This window comes from Gymnodraco acuticeps, unplaced genomic scaffold (genome assembly GCF_902827175.1).
Source record: "Gymnodraco acuticeps unplaced genomic scaffold, fGymAcu1.1, whole genome shotgun sequence".
NCBI lineage: Eukaryota > Metazoa > Chordata > Actinopteri > Perciformes > Bathydraconidae > Gymnodraco > Gymnodraco acuticeps.
In genome coordinates this window covers 1,085,444-1,102,890 of record NW_022992284.1, presented here as the reverse complement: position 1 = coordinate 1,102,890, position 17,447 = coordinate 1,085,444, and the positions used below count along the sequence as shown (strand labels likewise).

General features: G+C 40.7%; 1 protein-coding gene across 3 annotated transcripts in view; it reads right to left on the bottom strand.

Annotated features, from left to right (window-relative positions):
* plcg1 (phospholipase C, gamma 1) overlaps positions 1 to 16,354 on the bottom strand; it is a 33,877-nt gene extending 17,523 nt beyond the window's left edge. For 2 of the 3 annotated variants that reach the window (XM_034207441.1, XM_034207439.1), the window contains exons 1-14: positions 16,082 to 16,354; positions 14,537 to 14,820; positions 5,826 to 5,978; positions 5,025 to 5,118; positions 4,873 to 4,920; positions 4,241 to 4,325; positions 4,016 to 4,099; positions 3,595 to 3,617; positions 3,389 to 3,458; positions 3,201 to 3,302; positions 1,991 to 2,109; positions 1,361 to 1,446; positions 854 to 974; positions 435 to 603 (exon numbers count right to left, since the gene is read on the bottom strand). In XM_034207441.1, the coding sequence (XP_034063332.1) occupies positions 435 to 603; positions 854 to 974; positions 1,361 to 1,446; positions 1,991 to 2,109; positions 3,201 to 3,302; positions 3,389 to 3,458; positions 3,595 to 3,617; positions 4,016 to 4,099; positions 4,241 to 4,325; positions 4,873 to 4,920; positions 5,025 to 5,118; positions 5,826 to 5,978; positions 14,537 to 14,753 (1,371 nt within the window). In that variant the 5' untranslated portion in view covers positions 14,754 to 14,820; positions 16,082 to 16,354. Of the gene's footprint in view, positions 1 to 434; positions 604 to 853; positions 975 to 1,360; positions 1,447 to 1,990; positions 2,110 to 3,200; positions 3,303 to 3,388; positions 3,459 to 3,594; positions 3,618 to 4,015; positions 4,100 to 4,240; positions 4,326 to 4,872; positions 4,921 to 5,024; positions 5,119 to 5,825; positions 5,979 to 14,536; positions 14,821 to 16,077 lie in introns of all 3 variants that reach the window. The other variant, XM_034207440.1, reaches the window with a different exon arrangement.
* Between the last annotated feature and the right edge of the window lie 1,093 nt (positions 16,355 to 17,447).

Sequence of the window (17,447 nt, the reverse complement as noted above, 5' to 3'; positions counted from 1 at the left end):
TTATTAACATTCCCAGTACTGCATGTCGCATGGTTTTATTTGATTGAATTACTTTAGAAAAGCGTCTTTAGGGTGATTTACTAAATCTGTCCAGGGACTACAGATGAAAAATAGCCTCTTGGCTAACTCTGGCACATTTACAGAAATGTTGATTAATGTGCACTGGCCCTGTTAAAATAAAAATAGAAAAGCCTCCATTTATACTTTTTTTCTTATTTTTTTTACGTTATTATAGTGTTCTTAAAATAGTTCTCTATCTGTGTTTTTTTATTTTTGTTTTACTTTTATGTATGCACCAAGTCAAACTCCTCGTACGTGTCAACCTACCTGGTAATAAACCTGTTTCTGATTCTTCCGATTATAAATAAAATAAATAAATAAAATACAGGAAAAAAAGATCAAATGATTTTGTATAATTGGAGGCGTCTCCTGACCTTGATGAGGATCTTCCTCTTGAGCTGGTTGGGTGATGGCAGGCCGTCTGCAGCGATGTCCACCGCCTTGGTCAGCAGCATGTCCCCAAACACTTTCTTAAATTGGGTGGCCATATTCCTCTGCTGCACGATACTACAGTGGTCCTCGATGGACAAGATGATGGGATATCTGCAGGATGACCGAAGATCAGAATAAATGAGTTCCAACTAATAACCATCTTTGTTAAGGTGTGATTTTCTTATTTTTTTCTCTCACACCAACCACACTGAAATGATGTCAGCGCAGCCACACAGATGCTTCTGATTTAGATTTAGAGTGTGTGCCATTTCCTTATCTCCATCATCTCTCATTTGTTCACGATCTCTCGCCTGACAGCTTTTAAAAAGAAACGGAAATAATTCTGCTCAAGGAGACTCACTCAGATGTGACGAAGGCATGCTCTTTGATGGTGGTCAAGACATCACAAAACTTGATTTTTGTTGTGAGGGTGTGTCCGTGGTAGATGACTGGCATTCCATCTGGACCATCCCAGCAGTCCACTGAAAATAAACACACTTATTATAGACCTGCTGTGATACAAAAAGTATGTAAAAATGCAGATGATTTGTATTCTGTCAGGTAGTTATAAGAGATTTACACTCAGACTCACAGGTTTGTTTACTTTTCTATGAGGTAATGCGACCCTTTAACACACTATAAACCAGGCTTATTCATAGAAACCTGCTTGACAAGGGTTTTGTTTAAATGCCATATACAACAGGGTTAGGTAACAGCAAATGTGTGTGTGGGTAAGGGTGTGGCAGCTGCATAAAGGTACAACTGTCAGGGGTAAGAAGCAGGTAAGACAGTTAATTATGAGGTTGAATGTCAAGTGCAATGATTTACTGTACACAAAGTCTAGCGTGTGGATGTCGTGTTTACGTACGTTCAATACAGCGGCAGCCCATTCTCAGACAGCGAGCGTACGCCTCCAGGGACGACTCACTGGAAAACTGGTCTCCCGTCAGGTAGCTAAAAATAATCATGTTACGTCAATGTTTGCAAACAAAAAACACACTCGCATTGAACCAGTCTTTTAAAGAAGGCTTCTCGGGCCAGAAACACACACACTTTCTATAGTGGTGGCACAAACACATTGATACGGCTTTATCAAAAAGGCTCTCTTTCTTTGTTGACTGGAGTAAACACTTCTGACTCATTCAGTCGGTCAATTCAAACTTAATCAAAGGTTCATGGGAAGTTTTCATTCCGCTGCTCCAATGAGTATTGTTTCGCTCCTCGTACAGAAGGTCATCATTTGAACTGCCTTTCATACACTTTTCAATTGGAGGAAAAATACATTTTCCTGCTAAATAAACACCTGGGTCTCATTGTTGGACATGATTGTTGAATAATACACTTTTTTTCTGAAGTATGACGACAGTTTCAAACCCTCTTTGGTAAGAGGTTCTCAGAGCTGATGCCAGACCACAGTATTGGAAGGCGTAATTACAAAATGTTGAACTCGACAGTAGCTAGACATAATGAAATGTATGCATGAAAGCTCTATCCTTACGTGTTGTGTGAAGAGGAGATCCAGTATTGGGACAGGGGGTTGTTCATATTGTCAGGACACACTTGGTCCAGGGAGGAATCCCAGATGTTGTTCTCTTTGGAGAACAGGTATGTCAGGAGCTATACAGGAGTGAGGAGAGTAGTGAGAATTAGGCATATTCAAATGTATAGACTAACAAACAAGCAGGCTCAAGCGATGTGTTTACAGGACTTCTGCAATGAACTAAGGTTGTCCAAATTCACAATTTATTAAGTCTGCAAAAGCCCAATGCTAACTTTCTTCAGACTTTCACAAAATGTGCTTGGAGAGCAAACTCCAGATTTCACTCTGAAGACTACCTCTGTATAATTTCGATATGTGTGAGCTTTGGACGATGCAGATAACTGAGCATGTATCTGCACCACACCTTTTCTAAATATGTGGCTTTGTGACGAGTTATAAGTTGTCTTAAGCCTGTTCTCTCATAACTTAAGAGACAAACATTTAGTACAAAATAATAGATATCACAATGGAGCTTGCACATTTAATTGTAACCATGCATTTGCTTAACACCACTAGAAACATATACCTAAATACTTGGAAAAGCAGTTCTGGTGGGCATACCTTAACAAGTGGACGCATTACAAGTGAGTGGTGCTCTCCAATGGCCTCAGTCAGTCAAATGGAATTTATAAGTTTACACATACAGTTCTGACCATTTGGATTTGAAGTCAAATATGTGGTGACATTTGCCATCTTATCAAGACAAAAAAGAGCAGCAGATGTTTTTTACTTTACCCGGCTTCCTTAAGTGGACCACATTAAATACTAGTCTGCTTTATGTGTTATTCTTAATATGACCCATATCTATATATCTCGATCTAATAGAACATAACCCCTGGCCCAGACAGTACTACCAACTCATGCAGGCTGGCTGGCAGCAGCTTCCTCTTCTCTTTACTCAATCATAGCTTTATGGTGACCACAAAAAGCATCCCCTCGCTTTCAGCAGAGCTCTCATGCGGCGCCGCAGTCAATATCTTTTCTGGCTGTGTGGGAGGCGGTACTTAAGGCCGAGATCATGACTATCCATGTCAATTTATGAGCATCCCCCCCACAAACGGCAATAACACAGGGGGGCATCGGAAACTCAAAAATGTTTGCCATTAGTAAGCAAAAGAGTGAGAAACAGGGGGAACAGAAAGTGGGAGAAGCTGTGATGCGTGTTTACCTCGTCTTGGTGGAAATAAGGCTGCTCCACTTCTCTCAGGGGGTCTTTCAGGTAGCCGAACATGAACTCCTGAACTTTGCTGTTGTCTGCTGCCCACATTTCCTGGATTCACATACAAAACACACGTATTGGAGCAAGCAAATCAAAAAAATCTGTGGTGAAATCTCAAAAGGACCTAGAGACATTACCTTTTGAGACTCCAGGAGGAAGCCCTGAAAGTCTTCGAGGGAGATCTTCTGGTCTGGTCTGTCAATGAACCTGGCAGAGAAAGCAATGGTTTGCATCAGTACAGATATATGTGTGTGTGTGTGTGTGTGTGTGTGTGTGTGTGTGTGTGTGTGTGTGTGTGTGTGACAACATAGAGATTAACTGTGTGTGTTTAGTTTTGATCTACCTCTGCATAAACGGGATCTCCATCTGAAAGAACGGGGCAAAAAAAAGGAAATGTCAGTTTATTAATGTACATGCTGTCCTTTCAGTGTGTGTAGTTAGTCATGTAGATTGGCATCGACATCCAGTAGAGGGGCTGGGTTGTTAGTCACAGGGGGGTGGGGGGGGGGGCACTGAGGTCATCCATTTAATCCGACCCCAGCCAGCCAGCCTCCTCCTCATCCATGTGAGTGTGTCCTAATGGCCTCCACCAGAGGGGTTTGGTAGGTTTTTCAACTGGTCCATATTGATCTTGCAGCCATTTGAGAAGAGACAGATGGAGTGGGGGGGGGGGGGGGGGGGGGAAGGGTGCCTTGGCAGGGCATCAGATGGGGGGGTGAGAGTGCTGGGACAGAACTATCCGTGGAAACATAAAATGCACTTACGTTTTTCTGAGCATCAAACATGAGGCTGCGGTAGAGCTGAGCGAACTGGCTGAAGGACACGTCTCCATTTCTCAACTCGGAGTCCTAAAAGACAGGCAGAGAAATGGGAGGGCGGGCAGAAAGACTGTTAACGACAAATCATAAATCTCTAACATCATATTGAAGGGGGAAGTGGGCAGGGAGATGGAGTGGGAAGGTGGATTGTGATAAGCAGAAGGAGGTTACCGGAAGTTTCTCTCGGAGGAACCTCATGTTGGGCACCCTGTAGTTGACCTGGCTCAGCATGCTCTTTAGATCCTTACAGGATATCCTAAACACATCACATCACATAAATTAACAGGTTTTGTTGAGAAATCCAACACAACCATTAATACGCACGTACAATAAGACTTCTAAAAGACCTGGTTTTGGTGAAGTCGTTTTTTTTAAATCTACTACAAGCAGAAACCCTGCAAACACACACCGCTCGTGCTTTGTAAAATCTTGCCGGCTTGATTTTTTACTAAACAGCCTGGAATTTTTGGCTAGAGGAGACAATAGCCCTACAGCGTAACAAAGGCTTGCTCTTTCACCAGGGATGTAACAGACAAACATTGCTGTACATCTCCATCCTCTACAGTCTGTTTCCTGCTGCAGGAAGAGGTGCTGGTGTGCGGCTGAGGGGTTAGTTCCTTCACTACACCTCAACAAAACTCTCTCTCAGACACCTACCAGCCCAGCGCAGATAGTCTGCCCGCTCAAGATGTTAAACTAGGCAAAGGACACACAACTGGTGCAGCAAACAAATTACGTCCATTTCCTGTGAGGCTGATCTGATTATCTCTTGAGGTTAAATCTTCTAAATTGAGTTTGCTTACCTGTCTTCTCTGTTGCGATCAACGGCGTAGAACTGCTTACGTAACCATCTAAAAATAAAAAGAGAATTAAGAGGTTTAATGCATTGAACACAAAAAGGACATTACATTATCTCATGGTGGTCACAGCTTGAGATGTGATGTGTTTTGGTTACCTCTCGATCTGGAGCGGTGTTGGAGATTTCAGTGTGTCGGCCACAAGCCAGTTTAACCCCTTCACCCACATGGTCATCTCCTCATCTGACGTTGCTGAGGAAGAATCAACACTTGACTTAGAAATACTTTCTTTACTTCTCTTTTGGTTACCATTAACATATCTTAATGGGAAGGTTTTTTCTTTTCTGAATCAATGATCCTAACCAGAGGTTTTAAAGAGGAAGACTGTGCTTTTGTTCCAGGCTGCAACTACAGATCATCATTAATGAATCAGGTGATACTTTTCCTTATTACTTGTCTATGAAAGGCTAAATACTATTACAAAGTCTTCAACACACTTGTTTGCCTGACTGGCATACTAAAACATTTACCATTTAATTTAATGTTGTATATGAAAAATAAAATAGTAATTTGATAAGCTGGAACACGAGAATTTGGGGCATTTTGCATAATAAAAAGACTGAAAAGATTAAGTGATTATCAAAGTGTTTGCAGATTTTTTGTTGTTGTTGTCACTAATCCTTGGAGTTCTCACACTGTGCAAATTGTGAAGCCCTTTGAGGCAGGGTTGTGATTTACTGTTACAATATAATTTGACTTGATTGTTCATTAAAGCAACATTAAGGATGTATTTAGTCATAAACACACGTCTCACCATTACAAAAAACAGGTCCAGAAACAAAAACACATTAAATCATACAACCTGTGGGCAGTTTCTGGCTCAGGACCATATTAGCAGAAGTGTTCATGAATAGGATGGAAAGTGTAACTGAAAGTATGTAAGCCTTTGCTGTGCTTACCTGCCAGGCTGAGGGACTTAAGGCGGAACTCGGTGCCGTACAGGATGACGAAGCAGTGAGCCTGCTCCAGCCGCGTCGCAGAGTCCTCCACATAACGCTCAAAGTCCCGGGACTTCTGTCCAGGACGGATCTCCTTGATCTCTCGAATGTCAACTAGAGAGGCAGACACACACAGAAAGAAACAGTTAGAAAAAGACAGAACTTTCCCGTCATGAAATGATGGTTAAAATCACAATAATAGGAATATTCGGAACCTGTGACCCAAGATTTTCATTGCATGACTACACTGTAGCTGTGTTAAAAAAAATAAAACCTTTGAAACCTTTGATTTTAATAGGCTTCATCGTAAAATGTAAATAATCAAAATGATGTTCAATACGCTGAACTGTTAGACCCGATGAAACTGTTCCTATGTGTAAAACAGAACCCTAAATAACTGATTTGTTATGATTCGTCACAATCGGGAAATATTAATTTGGATGGCAGAAATTGGCAATGGAACCCTTTGATCATATCTTCACAAAAACAAAAATAAAGTCCATAACTAATAATACTAAATTGCTTCAATCAGCACACTGTTAAATAATTTAATAACAAGTGATTTTGATTTGCCTCGAACAGTAACAGCATAGAGACAAACACACGGCGAGATTGAGTATCTAAAGGACCACCGACCACATGAAAAGCTGAAGCTACGACTTAAACCACAATAAGGTAGACTTCCAGTAAAGACCTTCAGTCGAGACATTGTTGATATGGTTTTCAAATCAAGATGATGAAGTTATTGACCCTAAATAAACCCCAGTTTGCAATTCACAAGTGAAATCAACCAAAACCACAGATTACTAATGCGAAAAACAAGAGACGACACATTTGTCACAGCCTGGTTAAGTATCTACAATAGAGATCAAACACATCTCAAACATTTTGTACCTGGGTATGTGCGACTAAGAGTGCTTGCAATGCTTTAAATATTTTATGGTGCAAAGGGCATTTGACAAGGCATATGCTTTGCAACTTAACAACCCTTCCTACAAAGCTACTCTATATACAGTATATTTCCTCTACATTGGATAAAGAAGCACTGCATAGTCCAAGATGTTGTTGTTATGGTTTATCTTTAGAAATTATGCAAGTGAAAAAAGAACCTGTTACAATTGCCTGTATTGACGGCAGAAATATGCACTCAAACTTCACAAGAGCGTAGGCTGTGAAGTAGCTCAAAGGGTTTTATCAGCCATGTATTATAAAACAGTTTAAGACCTACAGCAGGACACACACACACACACACACACACACACACACACACACACACACACACACACACACACACACACACACACACACACACAACACACACACACACACACACACACACACACACAACACACACACACACACCACACACACACACACACACACACAGCACACACACACACACACACACACACACACACACACACACACACACACACACACACACACACACACACACACACACACACACACACACACACACACACACACACACACACACACACCACACACACACACACACACACACACACACACACACACACACACACACACACACACACACACACACACACACACACACACACACACACACACACACACAGCACACACACACACACACACACACACACACACACACACACACACACACACACACACACACCACACACACACACACACACACACACACACACACACACACACACACACACACACACACACACACACACACACACACACACACACACACACACACACACACACACACACACACACACACACACTCCTGCTCCTGCTCCTGCTCCTGCTCCTGCTCCTGCTCCTCTTCCTGCCCCAGAACCACACATCCTGTGCTTTTGTCGCCTACACACCACATCTGTGCTCGTGTGTAGGTGATCATGTGCGTGTTATTTTCTCAAGCATTAGAAAGGAAATAAAATATCTTCTTACACATAACTTTGCAAAGTTTCTAATCCTCCAATCGTTTCTCATATCTCAAACTGACTTCACCTGCCAGATGAGTGTTGCCGATAGGAAGACTGCTCTGACAGGTTCAGGTGTTAGAAAACACTTTGACATTTGAGTCAAAATATTTGGAGGCAGCCTCAGACAGATGCAGGAAATAAAGAGATAGCCAGAGGTGTATCCTTACCAAAGGAGATGAGAGGAGGTATCCTGCAACACACTTCCTCCTTACTCCATCCTGTCTTTCACACTTTTTATATCACTCCTAGCCAGGGCTGGGTTTTATCTTACATTGTCAGATATTACTGGCTATTCAATAGCTGATTTTCAGATTCATTACTTGGGAGCTTTTCACATGTTAAATGTCTAAACATATACAGACATACAAAAGAGTACAATAAATGATCTTGTGCTTTGACCGGTAAAATATGCTGAAGACCGGCAAATCTAAATCTCTCCGGTCAAAATGTCCGGTCAAAATAATTTCCCCTTAGCGCAATACCGCATCAGTTGCGCCACTTAAGAAGAGTATGTGACAGACAAGAATAGTCAATTCTAATGTCTAACGGCCCGTCCACACAGCGGCGTTGGAAGCTTCTTCCAACGCTTCTGCCCATTCACTTTGAATGGGGTGACGTCACTTTTCGCCAAACTGCATTGTGGGAAGCAGAGCGGAGCTTTCCTGGCGTTTCAGGCTGCAAAAGTTGAGCAATGTTCAACTTTTGAAGCTTCTGAAGCTTTCGGTGGAAGCGTCAGCCAATCAAATCATATGCCAGTACAAGCTCTAGCCAATGAAACCGCTGCTTGTGTGTCAGGGGCGGGAGATTCATGTGATTGGTTGTTGGTCAAGCTTCAGACACGCATGCCGGCCAGCTTTTTCCAAAGCCGCTGTGTGGACGGGCCGTTACACTTACGGCCCGTCCACACAGCGGCGTGCGTTGACGCTTGCCGGCGGGCGTGTCTGACACTCGACCAACAACCAATCACATGAATCTCCCGCCCCTGACACACAAGCAGCGGTTTGATTGGCTAGAGCTTGTACTGGCATATGATTCGATTGGCTGACGCTTCTGCCGAGGCGTCAAAAGTTGAACATTGCTCAACTTTTGCAGCGAGCCACGCCAGCAACGCTCCGCGTCGCTTCCCACGATGCAGTTCGGCTAAAAGTGACGTCACCCCATTCAAAGTGAATGAGCAGAAGCGTTGGAAGCTTCAACGCACGCCGCTGTGTGGACGGGCCGTAAATGTGGAGAAAGAGATGTCCTGGATGGGTTGATTGTGCGTTGATCTGTTGGTAATGCCTCGGGGTTCCGGTGGGCATGTAAACAAATACATAATGCTGCGCTCTACTTTGCGGCCTCACCCGGTTGCATAGCGACGCTTATTGTTTAGGTGTCTTGATAAGCAGGTAGTCATATCATTAGCTAGAACTAGCTGGATCTGATCGATATGGACATAAACGCGAGTCTAATCTGACGGGAGAGAGAGATCAGCTGCTGCTGACGAGTCGACACGCAGCTCTGCATGATCACATGCAGCGGTGAGCGGACAAAACACACACTTCAGGTTAGAATATCACACGTAGCTATTTTAATTACCTCTCAAACTACCTACACTAGTTATAGATATGTATATTTGTATTATATTTATATATTTACTGTACACTTTTGAATAATGTAGTTAATCTACTATAATTAGTTTGTTTAATATCGAATCATATCAATTTGTTTAAAAGCTCAATAAATAACAAAGAAGACCTTTGACCGGTTCTTTTCTCATTTTGTCCGGAAGATTTAAACTTTAACGGACATGTTGACCGGCGAAAAAGAATTCTAATGGAAACTCACGGCTTAACCGTTGGTCATGTTCATTTCTTTTTACTGTTTTGGTATTCTTTATTTGAGTCTTTAATCAGGGAAAAATGTCAAAACCTTTCCAAATTCCAGTTTCCTAAATGTGAGCATTTTAAGGGACTGTGATAAATGCAAATGCAGACCACAATGTTCTGATTGCCTAAAAAAAGTAAACTTATTTACTCATATTTTTCACTTATTTGAATGCTTATCGTGTTAGTTTCACAACATTTAGATTTTAGTCTTACAATTAATTTAATCGTAGAAAATAGATAAACAGGTTAAGCAATAATGAAAATAATCATTAGTTACAGCCATAGCTACTTTAAATGTTGAAACACAGAATATATAAAAAGCTTTACTGTATATTTTCTAACATTAGACTGAAGCTGATAAAGACATTCGTATTGCAATTTTCATCGCCTGTGCAACCCAGCGAGTGAAAAGTTTCAGTGTGTGTTCACACGTCAGCTGATCCATATCAGCTCCTTTGAAATCATGTTGGTAAAAGTTAAACAGAGGATTTCCCCCCCTGCCAAAAAAACATGGATTGTGTTCCCCTTCCAACACATTTCAAATGGAGCACGTCAGCTGTGGAACCGCTCATGTTCTCCAGTCACAATCTGATCTTTACCATCAATGTTTTCCTACAGATATTTTAAAAGTACATTCTGATGCCTGCAGGCTAATATCTAACTAATTAGTCGATATATTTATCACAAAAACCTGTGTCATTCGGAAATGACATCAGACTTTTGTGGGAGGTATGGAAAGTGCAGCTTAGATGACAGCCTCAGAAATGACAGATGTGTGCTGGGAATTCAACCCTCATTGACAATATTAAAAGAAGGTAAATTAATTCATTACAATGTTAATTTCTAAAGAAATGTCCAGGAAAAAGCTGACGACATTTAATATCTATTATTGTGAAATGTTAACGTTATAAATAACTATTCACAGAACTGGAATACAATTGTTCCGTTTAACTTTTACTGTATAATCACTTGAAACTGTTACCTTAGAATATGTATCCATATAGTGAGCAAAGAGGTATTTAATTGGCAAATCTGCAAACTATTGTCTCAATTAATCATTAAGTATATAGATTGTAAAACACTGGGGTAAAAGTTTTAATCCCGGTGTCACAGTCCACAGATTAAGGTTTACAACAATATGAAACAGCCAATACAACTGAGAAGTTCTAATTAAGGTTTATCCTATTATCACCAAATCAATTGATCGACGAATATTCTCGTAATATAAAGCCATTAATGTTCAGAATGATCAACTATTACAGTTATATGAGAGAGGATATGCTACTGCGACATTAGCAGATCTGTTTTACAGGAGTTGTAGCATGCCATCACGACTCAAAGCTGTGGGGGAAATCTGTGGTCTGTGATTTAGCTGTTGTTTGTTGGGTTAGTTCTGCAGGGGACTCTCGGTGTGAGTCGGGGTCTAACAGAGCTCTGAGTGTGACTTGGACATACAGACTGAGTTCTTATTCACTGCTTTTCCAGAGAAGTGTTGTTGAAATGTGAACACAGAGCCACATTCAGGCCCATACTCATCAACTACATGTGTTTCTGTAACATTATAAAAATGTGCTCTACACAATTCAGGTTCTTGTCACGCACATTCACGAAGAACTGTTAACGTATTGTATACCATATACACAACGTTCTCCTTGTCCTGTTTAAGATTGTTTGCATAATATATCAGGGTATTTGTCATTTTATATTCTTGTAACATATATGATGTGCTCAGCCTGACTGAAACTTATTTTATTAAGGGCGATATTAAAGAAAAGAAAAAAAGAAATTGGTTAACACTTAACCACAAAAGAATCTTGATATGGATATCTTAGATGTGTTTTTTAAAAGAACTACGAATGAGATACAAACTAAGTGGGACATTTTACAGAAGGAAAAATATAGCTTTACGCCGAGAAGATATTTCGGATTTGCTGTTATATAGCTAAATGTCCATCCATCCATCCATCTTCTCCCGCTTATCCGTGGTCGGGTCGCGGGGGTAGCAGTTCCAGCAGAGAGCCCCAAACTTTCTTTTCCCTGGCGACATCAACCAGCTCTGACTGGGGGATCCCAAGGCGCTCCCAGGCCAGCGAAGAGATATAATCCCTCCACCTGGTCCTAGGTCTACCCCTTGGTCTCTTCCCAGCTGGACGTGCCTGGAACACCTCCCTAGGGAGGCGCCCAGGTGGCATCCTAACTAGGTGCCCGAACCACCTCAACTGGCTCCTTTCGACGCGAAGGAGGAGCGGCTCAACTCCGAGTCCCTCCCTGATGACCGAACTTCTCACCTTATCCCTAAGGGAGACACCAGCCACCCTGCGGAGAAAACCCATCTCGGCCACTTGTATCCGCGATCTCGTTCTTTCGGTCATGACTAAATGTACTTAAGGCAAATTCTTCATTTATGTAAAGGTATGTTGATCATCAAAATACTGTACTGCTCATTAGACCTTGGCCAATAAGAGAATTTCATGTTATGTTTACCTTCGCCAAAACAGTCGCACTCGCAGTACATGATATTATCTCATGGATCATCAAAATAAGCTTTAAAAGGTCTTCCAATGGCACGAAACATACTGGACTGACTTTACCTTACATTTAGCTGGGAACCAAACACTTTTAAAGCAGGACACATATCTCTTTTAGTGAAAACAACTATTTTGATTGAACAAATCGTAAAAACAATATCAACAGTGCGTCTGTTCTTTCTGCCTTGATCATTTCTTAACTTTTTTCAAAAATAAATCACGCTATATTTTTCACTTCTCTACCGTAATATCAAGCTCGAAGGCTTTTTAAGTCACTCATGTCATGTGAAGAGGTTCAAAAATGATCACCACCATTTTTCCTCAATTGCCTTTTTTTGAGTGCTCCTAATAATCACAGATACTATATCGTCCATCCCTCGGCATCATGGCCAAATACAACCAGAGTTGTTCATCGGATAGCTACTTTGTGGCGTTAAACTTAAGCAGTGCTAGGCAGTGGAATCAGCTCCTGCAGTCTTTGTTTGACATGAAAACTATTTGTAAACATAAGAGGATCTGACGCTGTGGTGGGCTCCACGGAACAAGATGGGAGGTATCACTACCAGAGCAGCAAAGTTAATTATAGCTTGAGTGTAAAAACACAAGTGGAAGCTCATTCATAAAAAAATCCTAGAAAAGGCTCTTTTACAATCTACCTATTTATATAAATAGTTATCGCCGCAATAAACCACATTTAATGTACATTATTTAATTTCATAGTCTGTTCTTGTACATATCATATTCTATTTACATGTATATAGACTTATTGCACTATTATTTATTATTGAATTGAATGAATTTAGTAAAGTATGCGTCTGTTTACTGTCAGGAGGATGAAACAGCAAAAACATTCAAACATGATTCTGAGTAATGTGTGTTTTACTTTATTATCAGTAACAGAGACTGGAAAACAGAAGTTTGCTCTGGTCCTCCGGGAATTCAGTGAATGTACAATACACCTGTGTGATGTTTAACTACAGTCTTGCCAGCATCAAAACAAACAAACACTCACGTGCAGCATTATGTGGAGTTTGGTCGTGTTAAATATCCAGCCTTTGTGTTTTATAACATGCAAACACTCTTAACACGTCTGTTATCACCAGTTATTCTACAAGACCACATCCTGCTCTGTCAAGCCAGACACACATCTTATTGTGTCACAATATATACACAAGTTGAGTAAGATAGGCCAACATATGAGCAAAAAAAAAGCAGAAAAGATCTCAACAAATAAATACATCTGGGTGGGAAAACATGGAAAATCCACTTTGATTAAAAAACAAAAAGCTTCTCAGAATGTTGTATTTGGAAACAAACTAGAGAGCCGTTTCCACAGCTAATGCACATCACTCTCACACGTTCTCAAATGATCACACACTTCCAGTAAAAGCCTTCATATTCTATTTATGTAGATTAATAAGCCGCTTGGGCCAATTTCACCTCTCCAGTAGTATCAAATTGCAGCTCTGAGCTCATGTGTGAGCAGAGAAGATCATACCGCTGTGTGAAAAAAACTAACGTTTTGTATGCTCTTTTTGCTGCATCCGGAGCAGAGTGCAGCTGTGCACAAGGCATCCTGCTACCGAGAGACAGACGACTTAACAACTCACTGAAGGCCTGCGTGTCCTCAGTGTGACGGGCTGTTTGGTTGAAGATTAACCTGAATTTCAGATTCCTGGTAAACTACAGTATATTCATTTGAATGTAAAAAAAGAGTTGCAGGATTTGTTCTTTCTTCCTGTAGTCGACCCTGCATTTATACCAGACATGTGATGTATCTGGACAACAGCGGCATTTCCTTTCATGTCTGCCAAGATTCACAGCTGTGCTGTCAATATATTTTATAATCCTATGCTTTTAATTGAGATGGAATACTTTCAGGAGCTAATCAGAGTAATATAATCTTTCCTGTTTTAATAATAAACAATGGTGTTGTTGTGAGGCGGTCTTGAATGACTTGTTTACCTTTTCCTTTCCACATTAACAATTCCCATTTCTTCAAATGTTACAGCATGTAAATAACTTGTGGTCGCAATTATTAATGCACTAAGTCAGAGAGTGATATTTAGTTTCACCAAGTCCTTTTGTTCTATGTAACATCATTCCCCATCACGTCGCCAGCACTAACCAGGTATTTTGTGTGCCATTCAAACAAGCTCACAACACTGTGTACTTTCCATATTCCTGAGTGAATAAATCAACCAGTTAAGGCATGAATACCTTCTCATTTATAAACAGCAGTCTGGAGCATGACTACCTGTTTGTGTGTATGTTTGTGTCTGCACACTACTCACCCTCTCCCTCTATTTTGTCCGTGCCACGAGTCCAGATAATAGTCCTGGTCTCCAGCTTGACTTGAAATGTCCGCCTCTCTGGCCGCTGGGACTTCTTAGAATAAAACAGTGTCAGTACAGTCCCGAGCTCCAGGTCTCGGTACAGGTTGTTCATCTCTGTGTCGTTGTCCATCCACGGGACGGGTCCGTTTGAAAAGAAGCCTGAGGTCCCCGCCATGTTCACTTCCCCCGTTTGTTGTCCGTTTCCTTTTAGAACAATCTGCTCAGTCCAGGCCTAGGGATACCTACAGCAGAAGAAGCGGAGGGGGGCGGGAGCATGAAACAACAATTCACAAGGGACTTCTCAGTAATTCACACACACATTATACAGCAGTATGGCCTGTCAGGGGGGCCCGTTTTAAATAATACTGGAAACTTCACCGTACATACACTTGTAGACAAGATGTCAACAGTGTATGAGAGAAAACTGATTATTAGATATTTTAAATACATTTAATCTTCCTGTAAAACACATATTTTCTACAATTATTGTTTTTCTTCTACGCATATTTTGAAAGATATGTAAAGTTGGCCATTAGAGGCATTAAGCCTGAAACATGCTCGTTCATAAAATCATATTCAACCCAAATATATTGTGAGTGATCATTCTAGGCACTCCCGACAAAAAGATGACCAGGAGCACATTTTACACTCATTTCTGAATGCTACCAGGGATTCAAATACTGTAATACTGTAAAATAGTTCGACATTACATAAATAAAGATTTTAATATAATTTTTGAATGAAAGTTTCACATTGCTTGTTTTACATGAATATGAACTGATTTCAGGTTATGTCATAATTGGGATCTAACTGAAAAACCCAGAGAAAATAAGAACATAATTTGGTAAATAAATAAGCATATAGAAAGCATCTCCTCAAGCTATGTAATAATTTTGTTTTAAAACGAAATAAAACTGTGAGTAAAGTAGGCCGATAACATATAGGATGGTATTGATTTTAGGGTGGGTTATGTATAAGGTTACTCAACACTAAGTACAGTATTAAATCCCAAAATAAACGGATCTATCATTAACAGTGATGTCAATACATGACAGATGCAACATTAAAACATCAGGCGAGAAAGGAGAAAACGTGTTGATTTAACTTTCTCTCCAACATGATTGCACCTTTAATCCTACATTAGCAGCGGGGAGGTTTAATCGCATTTAGACTGATTTCTAACACCAACAGGCCTGTAACCTGCTGCCGTCCGTCCCACAGGGAAAATAAAGTTTCCTTTTGGATTTAAGCAGCTTCACGTTACTGGGAATAAAGCTGTAGACGAATGGTAGCAGAGAGTGGGATAACAAGAAGGCTATTTTCACAGCGTGGAAATGGGGCCGGTGTGAGCTAGCATTTCGCTGGGCCACAAGGAATTATCACTGTGGGGTTTTTAAACCTGAAAAAAGGGGAGCAGGTAGCAGTAGCTATTCTGAAATGTCCCCCCCTCTCTCTTTTCAGCTAAACTAGAAAACAACACGTCGGCTGCTGTGCTGTACCTACCGCCGCAATCTCGGCCCGACCGCACATCTCCTCTCACGCTCCCGTCGGTTTTCCCCTTCTCCTTTTCCCCCCACACAGCCCAGTTTTCCAAGATTAAATCATAGCTGGGCCCTGGAAAAGCGCTGCGGTCCCGACGACAACAATCCCCGTTTCCTCTTGTGCCCTCCAGTCGTCCATAGAGAGAGGCAGGCAGACAGCGAGGACCGTGGAGAGACTACGCAAGTTTGTCTGCTCTCAGATCCAGCTCTTCAGGCCCTTCCCCCCCAACCAGCATCACTCTGGCCAGAGTCAGAAACCAGGCTTCCGCTGCGGATTTTCACAATAAATGTCGTATCGAGGAACTTGTTTAGCCTACTGTTGGAACTAAGGAGAAAACTGAACCCTTTGCAGATTCTGATTCATGCATCATATCTTGTCTTATCTAAAAGAAGAATAAGTACTCATATATTGTACTTAAGTAAAAGTACTCAACTCTAGGAATACTCTTTTAAAAGTCATAGTACTGCATTCAAAATGTTACTCAAGTAAAAGTTCAAACGTATTGGCATACCATTTTAACTTAAGTACCAAAAGTAAAATTACTCACTATGCAGATTGGCCAATTTGAGTATAATATGAAATGTTTTGATTATAATTATTGATGCATTAATTTTTTTATCAAAGCTCGTAAAGGTGCAGCTATTTTTAAATACTTTGTATACTGCAGGTTGGCTTGTGTTACTCCAGGTTGAACTAAGTCTTATTCAATTGTTGTTTATACTTCACCAAATCTGCAAAGTAACTAAAGGTATACAATAATTGCAGTGGAATAAAGATACACTTCTGATTTGTTGTTGTGTAGTAAGTAGCAAAGTAGCTTCTGATAGACTTCACATACTTCTGATTTGTTGTGGGGTAGAAGTACAAAGTAGCAAACAAATTTAAATACTCAAGTACATTACAAGTATCTCAAAATGGTACTTAAGTACTGTACTTGAGTACACTTTGACTAACAAAAACAGTATCACGACTCTTGCAGTATCAGTATGGTATCAGTTATTTTTGGCTTGGGTCATTTAAGTCTGGCGTTTGAGACAAGTTGAGTATTTCAATGTTCTGCTCCCAAATACTTCTACTCCACTTCATTACAAAGATACAAATTGTACTTTTTACATCAGTACATTTGGAAAGCCCCTTTTTGACCCCTTTTCAAGAAGTATGTTAACTTTTGATATTTTCAATGTTTATTGCTGGTGTTAATTATGTGCTTTTAATTTGGTTCTTTTAATTTCATACAATTAGGTTACTTCCGGTAATCTTGCGTGTCACCCGTTGGCTTGACGCATCTCATGCCTTCAGTAGGAGAGCCTGTTGTCGGCCTCTTAAA